The 19,618-nt window shown below is 32.2% G+C and overlaps 1 protein-coding gene across 3 annotated transcripts; it reads right to left on the reverse strand.

Annotated features, from left to right (window-relative positions):
* Positions 1 to 5,400: 5,400 nt before the first annotated feature.
* Exu (maternal protein exuperantia) lies at positions 5,401 to 18,805 on the reverse strand. 3 transcript variants are annotated; one of them, XM_083105237.1, is made up of 6 exons: positions 18,662 to 18,805; positions 8,439 to 8,736; positions 7,861 to 8,139; positions 7,453 to 7,651; positions 6,971 to 7,113; positions 5,401 to 6,691 (listed from the first exon to the last, which is right to left on the reverse strand). In XM_083105237.1, exons 2-6 carry the CDS (start codon positions 8,718 to 8,720, stop codon positions 6,362 to 6,364), a joined length of 1,233 nt encoding a protein of 410 aa, XP_082961363.1. In that variant the 5' UTR covers positions 8,721 to 8,736; positions 18,662 to 18,805; the 3' UTR covers positions 5,401 to 6,361. The 3 variants fall into 3 exon arrangements, with proteins under 3 accessions (XP_082961363.1, XP_082961360.1, XP_082961361.1); XM_083105234.1 differs by lacking the exon at positions 18,662 to 18,805 and adding an exon at positions 12,601 to 12,737; XM_083105235.1 differs by lacking the exon at positions 18,662 to 18,805 and adding an exon at positions 10,830 to 11,072.
* Between the last annotated feature and the right edge of the window lie 813 nt (positions 18,806 to 19,618).

A 19,618-nucleotide genomic window follows, 5' to 3' on the forward strand; every position in this document is an offset into this window, starting at 1 on the left:
TTATATACTTTAAAAAAGTGAACGCTAAACATGTGTAAACTATATTAATTCATTACAGCCACGATTTATTTTAACTCAATATAAAATAAATTTGAAATATTTGTTTCTGGATTCTAAATTAATTATTAATTATTAATTAAAGCGATTGATACTACTTTTTATTAGTTTAATACGTTTAATTCAATTACTTTTATTAATCTTCGATTAACAATTTATGTCTTATTATGCGATTTAAATCCAAAGACAAATTACAAATCCAATAACAATTTAAATCGATGAAAAATTTAAAACATCGAATTAAATATATTTGATTCTAGTAGAATTAGAGAAATAATCATTATCTTTATTATCTACACACAATCAATATTAAGAATCTAGTATGTGTTTATAAACTATTGGATTAATCAATGTAAGTGATTGCGATTATGTGCACTGATAATAATGGTCTTCGATATTTCAGATAACAACGTCAATAAATTTATTTTGACTACTCTATTTTCTACATCCTGTGCAGTATGCTTTTATTCGTGTAAGTAAACAATTCATTCTCTTCTTTGTAATTACTGAAAAATAATAGACAAGTAATAGAAATATTATAAACTCTCAAAAAATTGAATCTAAATTCTCGTCATTTTTAATTCAATTTCCATTTGTCCAAAGAATCTTCCTTAATATCTTCACTTTTAGAAAGTAATAAGCTATGTATATATAAACTGAATTTAAATTTAATTTTTATTTTTATTTTTATAAAATAATTATAATCTTTTTCTTAAGACAATTGTTATAGCTTTTCTATGTTGCATTATAATAATTTACAAATAATTTAAAACTTATATGAAATATAAGGGAGAAATTTTTAATTTAAAAATTACAACATGTTTTAAATCTAAAATGGTGCAAAATCTGCATGCGAGAGTTTTAGAAATTCATTGAGTGTTTAGGATTATAATTTATATATTATATTTAAAAATTTATATTCAATTCATTGATATTCAATGTTAACTCACAACATTAAAAAAGCAGGTTAATGGGGAATTTTAAAAGTAAATTGCAACATGATATATATTTTGCACTTGATGTAAAATCAAAAAAGACCACTCGAATTAACTGATTTTTGTACAACATTGTCTGTACAAGTGTGACCATGTTCTTTTTTCTGAAATATCCTCGAACGTTATTGCAGATTTAAAAAAACCATTTTATTCTGGTTGTGTAGAGTGTACGATTAAAAAGCATTTATATTTCACTTCACTATCTCGTTTTATTTATTAAAACTTTAAAAAACTTGAATCTTTGAAATTTGAACGAAATACCGCGCATGATTCAATAAATATCGATTCACGAAGCGATTTGATAAAATAATTTAAACAACGGAAAATGCAAGAATTAAAACAATAATTTTTTAATCTCCTTTATCAAAACGCTGCAAGTGTCCTGATTTCTTTTCGATCCATTCGCACACAAAGAGATATGCAATGAGATCCCAGCAACCTATTTGCGGGAGATGCTGCATCGCGTGGATCACGATTGTTTCGTCTCATCTCCCTTCCCTTTCATCAAGCGGATACATTGTTGGAGCGAGGTAACGAAAGCAGCCCCGGCGCGCCGGTTAGCCAGCGTGTCATTAATTATCCCGATAGCTTCTGCGTTGCCCGCGCGTTATTATCAATTAAGGTAGCCCTCGGACGCGGCAATTTCCTTCGCGGCGCCGCTTGTTACAGCGGCGATCGCGATACCAAGCCGTGGGCTATTTTGTTCGCCACGCTTGGTTGTTTACGAAAAGGAATTAAACAGGACGAAGGTGATTATTCGCACGCGAATTAAGCTCATAGGAACATTATCGAGGTATCGACAATGTATCGATCCGAGCACCTTTATACGTCCATTGTATTCTTCCATTTACTCGAAAGGTCTCCATTATCTTAGACGAAAACAGATTTAAACTAATGTAACACAAATTTTAAATTATTAATAAGATTTTTTTATGTTTTTATTTATATTGTTTTCAGCTTTCAGCTAATTTGTATTTAATATTTTGTATTTAATTTATATTTTTATTTTAAAGATTGATTTATTGAACAGGAAGTCTATCCTAAGCCGAAAGGCAAGGATTAATGGAAAATAAATAAATAATAAATATATTTTTATTTTATATTTATATTTAATATTTTGTATTTAATTTATATTTTTATTTTATATTTATATTTATATTTAATATTTTCTTTTACTGTTAAATTAATGTAGTAACAGATGAATATTATGTCGTTGAGATGCGTGTGATTTATTTCTAATAAACTATATTTTTATAAATAATATGCAAGTCGATTAGGCGCTCATCGAAGACATTCAGTAGACGTGTATAATTGCGAGCGCGCGATATAATTTTCTCTAAAGGAAATTTGCATCCTAGACTGCACAATTGCACACGAGCGCGTGTAAAATTATGAAGATGGGTCGTAAGTATTGCGCAATAATGACGCCTAGCAAACGAGCGTAAGAAAAATACAGTATAGTATGCTAATTACTTATCAATTTAGATTGCGCTCGCGCTTCGCAAGAGAGAGAATCTCGCTCGATTTTTTTAAATTTCTTTTCGCGCACTAATAATTCTACTATCGGTATCATCGTTAATTGAGATAACGCGAGATTGCACGTAGACACTTCGCGTTAATAATTCGTTCCTGCATATAACACGCGTTAATTGCAGGTTTTCGCTAATTCGTGGTGTTGCCGTGAAATCCTCATGCATTCAATTATCAGTGCGTTAATTCTGAAATCCCGCAATTAATATTAACATTTATGTCGATAATCGCTCCGCGGCTATTGCGAAATTACGCGATCGAAATACAAAATTAATCGCACGAAATTCACGTCCGCGGCCATTGATTTTGTTCGTCGTTTATTTTCATTTAATATGTCAGTTAATCGAAAAATTATTGAAGTTATAAGAGCGTCGTTGCGAATTATGTAATTGATTGAGATTTTAATTTAGTTTGAAGCATTAATTTAATAAAACTTTTTTTAATTTTCTAGAGAGAAAGTTTCTTGTGTGGTTAAATTAAAAATTCGCAGAGAAAATAATCCGCAAAATACATTCCATTATCTGTTTTACATAAAGCTTCTTTCCGAAAAATATGTTTCAGATGTAAAAATGCTCGCTTAATAAAAACGAAATTAATAGAAATATGCTTTCCATATGCGAAAATTATGATATATCAAAGAAATATCGATGAACTTATTAATTAGAGTTTGTAGGAGCTATTGTAACATCCAATGTATGATTTATACGGAACTGCTACATATACTGTTACAATACGGGATCCTCTTTGTAAATTCCATATCCGAAGCATTGTGTTTCATCCCCGATTCCTGGAAATGTTCCGGCTGTCATTATTATGTTATTATTGTATATTACAACTGTTGAATAATTGAGCGGTCATCGAAGGGTGTTGTTAAAGTCGGTTAAAAGTCGGTATTTTACGCTTCGCCAGGTCCACTATCGATTTCTGGCGGATACGATAAAACTTCTTTCCAAAAGAATTTCCGTCAAGGGAGCGTCCTGGCAATAGAATTAACGCGATCATGGAAACCACATTTCAGAACTTGCTTTCTTCTGTGAAAAAATAATATATCGCAAAAGAAAAACAATCACAATTACAAAATTATTATTATTTTATTATGTATAATTATCGATCTTTCGTTTCTAAAAAAATGTTTCAAGTTATTGTTGGATGCCAATGGCAACATTAATTTTTCAATGAAGAGCCATTTGGATAATATAAATTATGCAAGTGTTTTCCTTCTTTTTCATTCCTTATTCAGGTGACCTATTTTCCCTCCAAGCGAAGAAACATATATATCATTTCTTTCTAGAAAACTCATATTTTATCAAAAAATATACATTTATAATGTATAGTTGTTTTTTATAGAATATTATATCCTGAAAAAGATGAAATATTACGAATTTTTATATATTTTTAAGCAGTAAACTTAATTTAAATTCTAAACGTATGATATATATATATATATATATATATATATATATATATATACATACAGTAGATTTATATTATTCAGATAAGAATCGAAATTCTTTTTTTTTTTAATTAACTTAAGAGCTGTGAAATTTAAAGAAGTTATATATATATAATTGAATATATAAATAATTACTCAATCTCTTCGTCGTCGATAGAATTTTCTTGAAGGTGGTCTCTTTTGAGACCACCTACCGATATGCTTTCGATTGACATTGTAGGATAATGAAATTAAATTCTGGTTTCCGAAACAGCTCGTGCGTAAAACACCTGTATACTACTAAACGCACAGTTATATTTTACGGGATCAGAAAAAAAGGTGTATATATACGAAGTAACATGACGGTACCTTCTATCTGAACCGTTGCGTGTGGAAAAACTCAATTTTCTAGCCGAGTGCGTCGCAGTCCTGCGAGATCCTACCTGTGCACTTAGCATCACCGAAAAAGGACTCGCGGAAGAATCGCGCGCGTTTACCGGGAGGAAAAGAGCATCTCTCTCTTTAATCTCTCTTGTATAAACTACATCATTTTCCCCGCATCGTTCACGCCTCGGGGCATTTTGGCACACGGCATGAAAATCAGCCGCGGCAGATGTGTTGAACAACGGTTCGCTCGCGTATTTAATTCGTTTCCGTTTTCTTTCGGGATTGGGAGGAGTGGGGAAGGGGCAGCATCCGCCGCGAGGGATAAAAGCGGAAAATTCCGCTTTTTTCCCCGCGGCTGAATTCCGTTTTAACCGCGCAGCGACTTTTTTTGCTTATTAAGAACTTTACCGAACCGCGTTTATATAAGATCGAACCCTCCTCCCCCCCGCAATTCACGCACCGCAGCGCGTGCTTGTCGCAATTAATAAACGCCGTATATATCCCGCGCGGAAATAAATCACCTCCAATATTATGCAGACAGTACAGAGCTATATTACGTGTAATCTTTCGTCAGGTAAATTCTTCGACAAACTTGGAATTTATCCTTTTTTAGCGAAGATTAATTGCTTGCTGCGTTCTCTATTTTTAATGCTAATTTTTTATCATCATAATTAATTTATATTTTAAAACGTTAGCTTGAAAAGCAATTGGAAATATGTTTCCTCCACAGCTAAATCTGCAAATTATCCTATATTGAACGTTAAAATGTGATTATATGATTTTCAGTTTTAAGCAACATGATGCGATTTTTAAAATAAAATTACAATTTTCGTATAAAGTATCAGACGAATGCATTCAGTGCTAAAACATGAATGTAAACTTGTGGAGGTTTAAATAATTAAAAATATTACATTAAAGATGTGAAGAAATGTTTACAGAATTAAAAATATACATTAAAGATGTGAAGAAATGTTTGCAGAATTATAAAACTAAAGAATGTAACTAAACTCGAATCTTTATTATCCAATGCTGATACAATGAACTCTCGCAGCAGAAATGAAATGGCGTATTATATATATAATTGTGCGATAATATAAAAATATATATCTCTCTCTAATACTACCACATGCGCACCTTGCGCGCGGCTTAAACGGTAAAAAGTAGAAAATATCGTGCACGCTATCGTACACTATACGTCGTGAACTATGTGGTAACAAAGCCCGCGATATTTTCTATGCTTTTCACGCGGAGCAGTCTATAAACGAACGCTTTCGCTATGTAGTGAGCGTACAAATTCTGCGGGATAAATAAAAGGAGAAAGAAATAAGAGAAAAGGGGGGAGAGAAAACAAACGAGTATAAAATTAGGAAATGTAAACGATATTAAATATATCTTTGCGCGTAAATAAACTAACTAAACGTCGTTTAACGTGTTATTTGTACATTTGAGTTAAATATGACGGCGTATCTCGCAGGAAACCTGTCCTCTTCCTAATGTAACGCCGGTCAGGAAATAACTGAACAGAAAAATAAAAAAAAGAAAAAAGAAACAAAAATGCAATACTGCAACAAATAACACTTGTCTTTGATCACGCACAACACCCGATGGGGCGATCGTAATCTTATCTTAACGTATTTATCTCACAATCAATTCGTTGAATTTACGTTACATTGAAAAGAATCTTTTCGCGATTCTTCTCAATGTAACATAAATTCAATGGTTGTTCTATGAAACACAGCACGCTTTTAATGCAGTAAGTCCGATTAAACGCGAGTTGCATTCTATCTCGACACGCAAAATCTGCAATCGTCATTTGCGTTAATTATCAATTGTTTTTCGTCATCGATACTTATGGCAACAAAAAAGAATCCACGTTCGCTCGTTTATCCGAATAACGAGTAGAGATAATGGCCGCGATGTTGTGCTGTTATTTTGCGGCGCGTAAAAAAAGTCAGCATCGTTAGACTTCGGCGCACTCCTGCGTTAAAGCACCCTCCTCTGCTTTAATCTCGTCGCTGTTCGTTTTGACAGGAGAACCGGACGTGGTGGTGTCGGGACTGTCGTGGCCCGAATCACACTTATTGTTATTCTCCTTGTCGTCGCTTATCTTCTTTTCGTTTTTAATTTTGATACTCTTCTTCTCCGACATTTTGCTCTTCGGCTTCTTCTCCGGGTCGAAGTGACGCTCGAGGATAACCATCAGATCTTCCAGTTTTTTCTCATCGACCTTCGACAACTTCTCCTTCATCAAATGCTCCAATCCATCTTTCTTCGAGTTGGTCCAGGCATCCTGAAACGTGCATTCCCAATGTTCGATTATAACTATCTCTCTCTCTCTCTCTCTCTCTCGGTGCGGTCGATAAAGAAACTGCTTATTTGACTATAAATCGAATCTTTCATAAGGATAAGAGCGTCATATAATCTTTTTACAGAGAATAACTCGATAGTAAATTAAACGTTTTATAAGGGAAACCGAAAAAAATCGGATTACATGTGTTTCCGTTTGATGTTGCTCGGCGTAAACGAACCCTGATTGTTAGCACGCAATTAATCATGCAGACACACTCACCTGTAGCTCTGAGTACACGATCCCGGCTTCGGCAAGCAATCGCCGGAGGGGACTAGCGTGTTGACGTTCGCGGCGGTTCATACGGAACAGGGCGCTGAATATCGGCCGCAAGTTGTTCTGCCGCTCGAATACCATTTTCAGTTCTACAACAAAAGTTACACATTGCATCAATTTCCTATCTCACCTAACATTTGTCAACTTAATTTTCCGGTTACAAATTTGATGAAATTTGAAGAATTTATAATTTAAAGCTTTGGAAAAGTTTGGGATAAAATTGTGTTTTATCTAGTGGATATTTTTGTAGCAAAATTAAAATTTTTAAAGAAAATGCAGTAATTTATCAATAATTATACATTGTACATTACTATTAGATTATATATTTTTATTATTAATAACAAAACAATTAAATTTAAATTTCAAAATGAAAATTGCACCAGATTTTTTTTCGAAAATATGTGTAAGTTAAATTTAATGATAGATACCGTTGTGTTCTTTCTCCTCGACGTCAACGGGCTGCGCAAATTCTCGAATCATCTCGATCGTTTTTTTCATAGCTGCATTATTGTCTATGTCTACGTTATTGCTTTCACCCTCAACCTTAATGTTTTCAATCGTACATAAGTATTGCGCTATTTGCAACGCCAGTGATGCTCTATCTTGCGCATTTCCCAGATTCATTTCCTTTGGATATATTTGACAATAATTATTATAATGACAATTGTATCACGCTGCTACATTTTTTAAAAACATTTTTATAACGCACAATATGTCAGCTATTAACTCGTAAACATCTACTATCATAAGTTCGTTTTTTTTTATGAAAGTATATAATGAAAATATATAATTTAATCAAAAATAAATATTGATCAAGATATATCCGTTCTTCTCACCTTCTGCAGCAGCGTGCGTGACAGAGTACGAAGAGAATAGATATGTGCCATGTTTGCACATTTGTCCTCAGCGATGTTAAAGCCATTCGCGAATCCCTTGACCGTCTGCTTGAACCGCTCGAGAAAATCATACTTCTTCAACGATTCGAGTAACATTGCAGGGATGACCTTGCGTGGCTCGTGGTAAACTAAAATTATACCGTCCGCATTTCCTTTCATAGTCTCCAGCCAGCTCAAGAAATCCGTCAGCGCGGACACTTCACTTTTGGATTTAATCACCTGTGTAAAAAAAAATAATTTATATATAATAAGGAAATTTTTGGCATTTGTCAAAAATCTCTTTGAAAGCAAATACAATTTCGTAAAAGATTAGAAATAATTTTTTTCTCCTATTTGCTGTTATATAAATATCAATTAGAATTAAAAGAGAATTTAATTATGCGATGAAGAGAAATTAATTTTATATTCTCCAATTCATGAAGTATTATTTCAAAAGATCTGTGCCTTCGATACAAATTCTCTCTTCCTTTTACGAAGGAATATCGATGTGTATTTAGTATCACGACCTTGGTACGTACCTCGTTGGTCTTACTATTCCTGAGGACGCGGAATTTGCCATTGGTCACAACTTTCATGCTGTGTCGCTTTATGGCGGTCGGATTGAGATCCTTATACGGCATCACGTACTGGGAGTAAGTGGAGCTGGAGGTGTACCCGGCTATTTGGCAGATCTCGTCAATGACCTTCTTACCGGTGGTGTCCATGTCCCAGCCGACCAGGCAATAATCGCCCGGTGCGATGCCCATCGCGTCGCATGATTTTTTCATCGGATCTACTTCCGTCATCGTCGACGATACCATCGTTCACACAGTTTTCCTGAAAAGCAAACGTTTGCGTATTCTTATCTCACCCTGATTGCTTCTTTTCTCAACGTCATCTTTATGCCTTCGGGAAGCCCCGAAGAGCAAAGATATACGTGCGAGTCTCTTATTCTCCTCTCTTTATATCAATTAATCTGATGAAATAGGTAAAACAAAGATAATCTTTTATTTATGATGTGAAAAGGAAATATATTTGTTTCAAATTATTAATGTATTTCGAAAAAATCACAGTAAAAAAGCATTTTTTTGCTCTGAAAATATAACTCTTTATCGAAATAATTAATATAATTAATATTGTTGTATCTTAATGATCATTTTATAGACTTCTTAATTTTATCTTTCTTGTGATTGAAAATTAATGCAACAATTCTTGATCAGTGACTTTTTCCTAAATTTATCAAAAATCGGGGATATTATTTTGGAAATTTAGATTCCATTTTTCACTTCCATTTTTTGCTCTGAAAATATAAGATTCTTCATCGAAATAATTAATACAATTAATATTGTTGTATCTTAATGATCATTTTATAGACTTCTTAATTTTATCTTTCTTGTGATTGAAAATTAATGCAACAATTCTTAATCAGTGACTTTTTCCTAAATTTATCAAAAATCGGGGATATTATTTTGGAAATTTAGATTCCCGAAGAAAGCTTCTTATAAAATCACTTCCATTTTTTGCTGTGAAAATATAACTCTTCATCGAAATAATTAATACAATTAATATTGTTGTATCTGAATGATCATTTTATAGACTTCTTAATTTTATCTTTCTTGTGATTGAAAATTAATGCAACAATTCTTGATCAGAGACTCTTTCCTAAATTTATCAAAAATCGCGAATATTATTTTAGAAATTTAGATTCTCGAAGAAAGCTTCTTATAAAGTCACTTTCATTTGGACATGATAGATAACATAGTTTTTATATCACGACCGGCCTTGAGAGCTCCAGTCGATTCTGCGAGAATGTAAACACCTAATTGAAAAGGAACATAATATTGAAACACCGTTTGAATTTCTCTTGTCACTGAACGTTACAACGATACGAATATATCTCGATTCGAAGTTTTGGCTCGTGTCCACTAAAATGTCACATCGCTGCGCAAGTTTTCGCGACACGTACAAGAACTTATGAAATCGCTCGATAAATCTTGAAATTCGTACAACACGGAACCGCAGTTAAGGAAAAGTATATAAAATATATGATAGAAAATATTGCTTCTTTTTTTTTACAAGTGAATTAAAGTAAACACAGTCATATGAAGCCAACTCTCTTGAAAATTAATTAATTTGTATGATATTAAAAAATAAATTCCTCCTTCAATTCTTTTGATTTCGCTTATTATTTCTATGATAGCGCGAAATATTTATAAATGCATGTTGTAATTTTTAAGATATGACAAAGTATATATCTTTATATATGCGTGTCCGCCACGATCTCTCTGGAAATTTATAGAAATGATATCATTATCAATATACACCGGATTTTGCTCTGTGAAAATTCCTTTTCTATTATTATATATAAAGATTACAGACGTGACAATATGGTTGCCGATAAATGGAAAGGGAAATGTCAAAATTAATGCTTTCACCTACAATCTCTCAATCTTTTTCCAATACAAATTCAGAATCGATAATTTCTATATAAGCGGATTAATATAGTATAAATAGAAGCCGATAACAAAACTTTAATTCATAAATAATTCCAAAACGATTTTGAATCTGTAATGAAACTTACGATACACATTATCCGATATTACAAATTACAAAGCTGGAAAGAAGATGATAGAATAAATAATTCTCCTCAATAAAACACAATCATCTTAATTAAAAAAAATTCCCGGCCCAAAAGACTCGATATGTTTCTCGTGTAAATGCGCTTTTACGATTAGAGAAAAAATTCCTCTCTCAGATGGCGAGGAAAGGAGGAGAGGAGAGAGAAGATGCGTGTAGCTAACAAGAGTAAAGATCCAGCGATGATAGTTTCCGGACATTCTGTACACACGATCGAGCACGTTCACGATGCATTACGGAAGCGGCATAAGCGAAAGAAAAAAAAGAAGGAGCGAGAAGAGATGTTTTCCTACCCGGATCCTCGGCGTGACGCGCTTTCCGCTTCTGCTTCGCCGAAATGATCACCCGCGATACTGTCGGTGGGACGCGTCACGCAAGAGCGTGCGATTAAAAATTCTCGACGATGCCGAGATGCTGTAGATACACGTCGCGGAAATCGCCGCGACACGCGCGACGAGACACAAGACACAAAAATAGACGGAGGAGAGAAAGTCCGGGGCGTCTCTTCACGTGAGCGGGTCGCGAATGACAATCGACGATCTTCTCGCGGCCACGTGGACGTCCCCTCGTTGTGCCGACAAAAGACGAGATAACACGCGCATGCGGATGCGTAAGAGAGCGATCTGCAACCAGCTGATAACGAGATGCGATACAATGTGTTGCGTTCTAGATGTCTTATCGAGGCTCCAGTCCGCTAAACTTTCCAAGTCACTTCAATGTTGAGTGAATAAATATAATTAATTAATGCAATTATATAAATTATATAAATGCGTGTATTTAGAAATTCGCGTTACACTCGACTTTGGATTTTGAAGTTAATAAACTTGAAATTTTTAAATCGATTTTATTTAAAAAAAAATATATCAAAGTGGGGAATTATAAATTATATTTCGTAAATTGTGGACTCGTATTCATTATTGAAGTTGACGCACACATTTTGCTTGACCAGGATTTTAATGTTATTTATTAAGATATTTAATGTTAAAAAATATGAAGATTTAAAGAAGAAGAATGTCACGTAAAAAAGTCTGCTAACATCAGTATATACAAAGTCGTCGATCGAACACACGGAAGGTCGAAGAAACATACTGAACAAAGCCTGGTGTTATTGTATTTAGTGTTTGTTAGAGATCTTTCGATATATCATTTCACCACTATTGATTCGACAAACAGCCGAAGGTTAAATCTATATAAATAAGAGGGAGATATTTCTAGATCCCGGTCGCACGAAAATTTACTTTAAATAAAATTTTATTTATTGGAATTAAAATCGTATATATGATTTAACTACAATTCTTTAAGACATCATTTGCGTATCACGATCACATTGCGTGTAACTTTCGCGCATTTTTCCGCGAGATCTATGACCTAGTAATAGGATATCTAATCACTCGAGAGATATACATTTTATGAACGATAAAATATTGTTTACTTAGATCGTGTAAAAACTGAATAATTAGATATTATAGATCTCATGTTATCAATCAATGGTTGGAAATCTGTCTCTAGACATTCTGATACACATGTTGCAGATAAAAGGATTTATACTCTTCCTCTTTCTTCTTTCAAACAAAAGATAAAAATTAGATTAGAAAACTACTGTATCTATGCGCGAGATACGAATATCTATCATATTAATGTAGATTCTAAAACTTTTCAAAACATGCGTGTATTTATTTTTCCGTATGTATTTTCGAAATTAACGGCTATGACTCATCAGTTCATTCCAACGTGATTAGAGGTCGGCTTAATTTGTAACGACTATCTTCTTAATGTTCGAAACTAGGAAGATAAGGAATCAACTGCGACTACTTTTTGACATTTTTTACGAACGAGAGAGAAAAAGAATCTCGCTATTCACGTGCTTATGTTTCCCGCGAACTGTATTTCTCGCGTCGTTTCACGAAATACCGTTAGCCATCCTCGGAGAGCGCGACGTGCGTTTCAAGCGCACGTGGTCATCGCGATATCAATATACGTATCAGCTTTCGTAGATAATGTAACAACGGAATATAATGTTCTCTCTCGATTCGTCGAATCGCGCGATCAATTAATCGCACTCACCGATCTGTCTTGCTCTCGTCTTCCTTTCTTCCTTCGTTCACGGTACACGTGAGCCCAGGCAAGTCACTTATCGGTCGCGCGAACGATACTGAGGGAGAGGCGCACGTGCCGAGCGGCCCGCCGAGAACGCGCTCACGTGCGTCGCAGTGCGCGTGCTCGCCAGTCACATGGCCCATGGGTCACCCGCGGACCTGGCCCCGATCGGCGGCTAATTGACCGATCCGCGGACGTCGGCTCGAATTACCGTCTCATGAATGGAGGCTTTTCTCTAACGGCCGTTTATTATTGGCGGTAATTATCGGCGAGCGACGATTGGATGGATTTCCCGAAGCGCGGAACGCGAGCGGAAGTGAGCGATCAAGATAGTATAATAGCGACAGCAAGGAATTTATATTGTTTGGGGATAATATTAAGATTAAGCATATACATATATATTGTAATGAAATTTCGAAGATATCGAATATGATGAGAAATATGAAAAAATGCAAACTTATAGAAAATGCAAAAAACGCCTTAAATACGATTTAAATTTCAAGCTATGTGTTTATTCAACTCATGGGGAATCGCTCTTGATTTTAACGGTGAAAATAGATAACAAAACTTTCTTTGTTTAATTTTAATTTTAATGTATAATAGTTTTTATTTTAATATTTTTTATTTTATTTTAATATTTAATATATAATTTTAATGTATAATATATAATATATAGTTTAATTTTAATATATACAGGGTGTCCCATTTTAACTTGGACAGTAAAATATCTCAAAAACTAAGCCCAGCAAACAAAAATGTTTCAGACAAAAGTTGTATGGTTTCGAGGGGGACATAAGATGGTACCATTGGTTTGACCATGAAGAGTTATTTGAAGGTCACATGAAAGTCACCTTCAATTTCTTAAATGGAACCTACTATTTGTCATTGCATATTCTTGTAACTTATCTCGAGAGCTTTCCAAAACACTATAATTAAGTACCTTTTCGTTAAGTACTTTTTGAGTTATGAGGCTTGAAATAATTTCTTAATTTTACATAAATATTTTACGTAAAATATCTTGTAAAATATTCATTTTTCGATTATCTTACCTTAATACTTTTACGTACAAAATAATGAGAGGAATCAATTGGTGTAAAGAAAACACATAGTTGTTTTGAAGAAAAAATATGTAATTTGCAATTAACAATTGTATATTTTTTCTTAAAAACAACTATGTGTTTTCTTTACACCAATTGATTCCTCTCATTATTTTGTACATAAAAGTATTAAGGTAAGATAATCGAAAAATGAATATTTTACAAGATATTTTACGGTTTATGTAAAATTAAGAAATTATTTCAAGCCTCATAACTCAAAAAGTACTTAACGAAAAGGTACTTAATTATAGTGTTTTGGAAAGCTCTCGAGATAAGCTACAAGAATGTGCAAAAATATATAGAGTGTTCCATTTAAGAAAATTGAAGTGACGTTCACGTGACCTTCAAATGACTCTTCAAGGTCAAACCAATGGTACCATCTTATGGCCCCCTCGAAACCATACAACTTTTGTCTGAAACATTTTTGTTTGCTGGGCTTAGTTTTTGAGATATTTTACTGTCCAAGTTAAAATGGGACACCCTGTATATACATATATTGCATTTTCTTAACATTGCGTTAATTTCATATTATTTTATATCAATATATATATATATATATATATATATATATACACATACATATTAGCATAAATGTAATATTAACGGAGCATTAAGAAAATACACGAAATTACAACTGAAATTAACTGGTATAATAATTAATACAATAATTGAATTAATCATATGTATTGATGCTATTTTGCAGAAATATAATTAAGGCCTGTACACGTACACATGACTGGTACTAATTAATGTAATGTCATTAATATATTTACTTGAAATAATACATACATTAATGCGTCTAGTATTAATAAATATGTGTACACATGGCATTAGCATTGCATTAATTCGGTTAGTAGTTAAATTTAATGTCAGATTTTTTTAATGTACCGCTTGATTTTTTTAATATCAATAATTAGAAAATAGCGTCAAAAATTAATTATTAACGTTTTACGACACATTACAGGACACATTACTACTTTACATATGAAATACATGTTTTTATTCGCGCAGCGACACTAATTGAAAGTCAGATTGTAAACTTAGGTGCGCATTTATTCTTATCTTCTTTATCTTGGCAAATGTAATGACAAAAGTAAGCCGCATGACAATCATTTGTCAAGCGGGTAATTTTCTCCCTGCAACGTATTTATCTCATTCGGTATATATAGTAACAAGGAAAATGTGGGAATATAATATTTAATTCTGCTACGAAGCACTTCTTTTGACTCGCAATTTGAATCGTTTCTTTTTCTTTGTAATCATCGCAGAATCTATTTTCGCTACGGTTGCAAAATAAAAAGTGTCTTGGAATTTATTTATGAATTCTTTGACTCTAACAATACAATAAATTTTTTCTATATATAACGATACTCATGATTTTTAAATTATTAAAAATAAAAGGTTTTCTGAAATTAAACTTCTTAAAGATGCAGATAAATTATAAAATTATTTTCGATTTGATTTTTCATCTCTTTTTAATAATAATTTATAATTCATGAAGACTACAAAAATGTATTTAATGTTGACAATTTTGAGTTTGCAATTATGGATAATTTTGCATTAAGCGGAATTAATTGCAAATTTATTGAAAAATTCGCAAATGCAAACTAGCTTAAATCTTTCTGTACATTTTAAATTAAAGATAGAAGTAATAAATTGAATATGAATTTAATCATAATAAATATTCTTAGCAGGCGATGCTCTTTAATATTATTCAGTGCCTCACACACATTATCAGATTATATCGATAAATTCTGCGAATAACCTTATAAAGTTCATATTAGACTTTTTTGACCGAAAAAATGTTCGCTGTGGTATACGTCACACGATTATCGGATTTTTTTTCAATGTGAGTTTAACGCGAGATAATTATTCTTCATAGAGCTAATTCTACTACGTAGCCAAGAAATCAGATAATTAAGCCTTACATGATATCCTTCATAATTATCTGATAAAACATACTCTAGATGTGCATTCTTCAGTGTAAATGAACATCTTAAAATATCATCTTGCTATTAAACACGATATATTCATTGTATAATTAAAACACATCATCGTACTGTTATTTTCCATTAATATCCAAAAGTATGATATGAAATATGATCCACAAATGAATTAAATTACTAAATCCATACAAGAGATGTATTTTATCATTATAAGTTTCTTATTGCATGCATTAAATACATATATCATTATTATTATCAAATTATAAATATGTAATATACAGGGTGTCCCGAAACTAACGCTTGATATTTTAAAGGCAGATTCTCTGGCCAATTTAAAAACGATTTTTCCTCAGCGAAAATGTCGCGGCACTAATAGTTTTCGAGTTATAAACGATTGAAAATAAAGGGTTTTTCGCAAACCAAGGCTTATGGGAATAAAATATTAATAAAGTCACATTCTTTAGTTAATTTTAGGTAGAGTTTACTTTAATAGAATTTTAATTTAAGGCTTAGTTAGAAAGATACATGATGACAAAAATTGGGAATATGCAAAAAATAATGATCTCCCATTTTCGCTGAGGAAAAATCGTTTTTAAATTGGCCAGAGAATCTGCCTTTAAAATATCAAGCGTTAGTTTCGGGACACCCTGTATATTACACATTATATCAAGTTTTGTAATAAATTAAAAATACTTTTGTTACATTTAAATTTTTACTATATTTACATTTTCTCTCTTTTTCCCGTGATGTATTTTCGGTTAGATTTTACATGGTTGAAATAATCGATTGTAGATAATCATAATATGATTATCGGACGCATAAACCATATTAGGCAGGCGTCGCCAAAACCGCTGCACCAGACTGCAGAGAAAGTGTTACATTGCATCATGCCTGGGACAGTCGATTAACATACATTCCAGTTTGCGAAGTACGAGAAGCTGATAAAAATCGATCAGCGAAACGTGTCTGGTCGCCAATTTTTTACGAAAGAGACGCGAACGGCGTGCATTCTTATCGAGGAACATGCATATCGTCGTTGCAGTAGTAAAGTTACGAAACTGCACTTTTGATTGCAAATTTCAGTTATATATGCAAGGTGTTTGACAGTAAGCATGTTTAGCAATCAGTGCAATATTTCCTACTGAAGATTGAAATAGTGTTTCCTCTCTAATCTGACTGGAAGAGATTTTTTTGTAATTTTTGGGGAAAGTATCTTATTAAATAATTAAGTAATTTTAAAATTATATCTCGAAGCAGCACATTATTAAAATTCATCCACAGTTGGAAAATGAAATTTTGATATATATTTGTATTCCATAGTTTGATAGAAAATTACTTTTCTTAATTATTAAATTGATAACTCAAAAGATACTTATAATTATCTCTTGATATCTTCGTCAAGGAAATATTAAATTGATTTTTGACAAAGAAATATTGTTATCTTATTAAATTTATAATCAATGACGCTACGAGTTTAAACTTACGAATTTACGAGAAACAAAGAATATTTAGTACAGATGATTTAAGAGTATTTAGACTTATTTAGTATAGATGAGTTGAATAATAAAACTGATTACTAAATTTTTTTTTAAATGTACAGTAAGATAAATTTTAAACACCCTATGATTTGAAAATTGAAACAATTTTATTATGGATTTCTCACATCAGAAATAAAGTCTCACATAAATTTGCATAGGTATTTCTTTATAAGTTAACAATACTCCTATTAATAATCCACTAAGATAAAAGATGGAAATAATCAAGATATGCAAAGCAAATGAAAAAAAATTAAAAGAATGAAAAATAATTTCTCGATGAGAAGAAAAGTAAAACCTTAAAGTAAAACCCTAGTATCTTTTGAATAAAACTATAGCACAATAGTTATATTAAATTACTTTATATTAAATTACTTTAACTTATTCAAGCTTGTACATACGCTTATATTTCTATATATTTTGAATTTAGAATTATATGTCAAAAACTTTTCTTAACAGTGAAGTTTTCTTAAACTGCTTCAGTTTTAAGTGTTGCATGAAAAATATATAACTATAAAAGCATTTTTTACATTTATAAAGAAAAGCGTTCAAACTAGAAAAAAAAACACTTACTACAAGAGAACATATGTGTTTCATTCGCAACTTAATTCACTGTTTCATTTACAAAAGGATTCGTCTTTGGATGGTAGCTAGTAGTAATCAAGACCAATCAAGATTCAATGCAGGAAATGAAAACATAGGATTATCCTTGGATGCCTTGGAGCCCCATTGGTTAATATTCAAGCTGGCTTTTGCAAACATGTGGCAAAGAAATCGATCGACGTAATATATTGCTTTCGTGATTTCTTTTCGTATCTTCCCAACATTTATTGCAAATATTTCTCACGCAGCTACGAGAACGAATTTTCGAACGCAATAATTTCGTATGCAATATTTGACAAACTTTTGCATTCGTTTCTTAAGAATTCGCTTGTTAATTATTATTGTAGATTGATTTTTGTAGACAAATATTTTTTTTCTCTGATTCCTAGATTGTGAGTCAAATCTTTCACTTGCATGATATTGGATGATGAATCATAATTCTGAGCTATTTATTTTCTGATTCTTATAAGCGGAAGACTAACTTAACGAAATTTTATCGTAAGATATTCTTTTAGATAATATTAAAATTCTAACAAAAAATATGATACATATTTTTCAAATTTGACGTATCAATATGTTATAATATTATTTTTATTATAAAAATTTAAGAATTTTATAATTTAAGAATTATATCTGAAGATCTCCTAAAATAGATAATCAAGTCTTTGTCTGTTAACTTTGATCAATTGCAATCTTTACAATGAGAGCAGGAACAGGAAGACAATTTTATTATCTCTAAATCAAAAAAATCGCTTAGACCACTTTCATAGTGGTGATCGCGCAATCGACGAAGAGAGCGAAAATTGCACGATCATTGGAGGAAGTAGCAAAGAATGGATGTGCATACCGTGTACGCGACGTGTTATTTCGATGCCATCGGCTTGCTCTGGAAAACGCGTGCACAGCTTGCTTCAGTCCGTGACTTTGCAATTGTTCCTCTCTCCTCGATATCGCCAATCATCGGTCGTTCTGCGATGACTCTCAATGTGGTTGAATGCATCGCATGTACGAATTTTCTCACTTCCCTAGCTATCTTTTCCACCGGAATGCCAGTCGCGTGAATCTCGATTTATCGCTCAACACAAAAGCACTATCGAGATTCGATAATCCGTTATCTGGCATGTTTCAGGAGTCTGTTTATAGGATCGCATTTTCGAATTAGATACCGCAATTGTAACCTGGAAATTTTACGAGGAAAAATAAAAAAGTGAAATATATTTTGTTCAATCAAATCAAATATAATGCGATTTATTCAATGTGTGATTGTTAGTCTTTAATATTATATCTATAATAATTTCACACTATTTCCAATTTAACATTTCTTTTCTTTTTATTCTCTTTTCTTTCATCATTAAATCTTGCATTATCTCTTTTTATTTTTTTATTTGTAATAGGTTATCCTGTAATTTTAATAAATAAATCCTGTATTTTAGTAAATAAATGAATAAAAACTCGAAAATTGAATCAGAATATTAACACTAGTTATCTTTTCATATATGTATAATCAGAATTTTATTTGCATTTTGTTTGTGTTTTATATACATTTTAAAGTAGAAATAGCTATATGACTCGATTTATAATGTAAAATATCAAATTCTGTTGAGTTCATAAATGAAAATCACTTGCTTTCAATCTTTAGTTGTTTTATCTCCATCGATTGCGTGTCGTTATCATTGTTGTTGCATACGATAAAATTTAGCATTTTTGCATATTCCATGATAATAGGATTTGAATCCGGTATAATTCGAGTAAATTTAGAAATGATAACTTTTTTGGCTTAGAGCCAATACAAAATAATTGAAAA

Source organism: Camponotus vicinus, unplaced genomic scaffold, assembly GCF_025532165.1.
Source record: "Camponotus vicinus isolate PSW18456_S1 unplaced genomic scaffold, iyCamVici1.0 SCAF_7, whole genome shotgun sequence".
NCBI lineage: Eukaryota > Metazoa > Arthropoda > Insecta > Hymenoptera > Formicidae > Camponotus > Camponotus vicinus.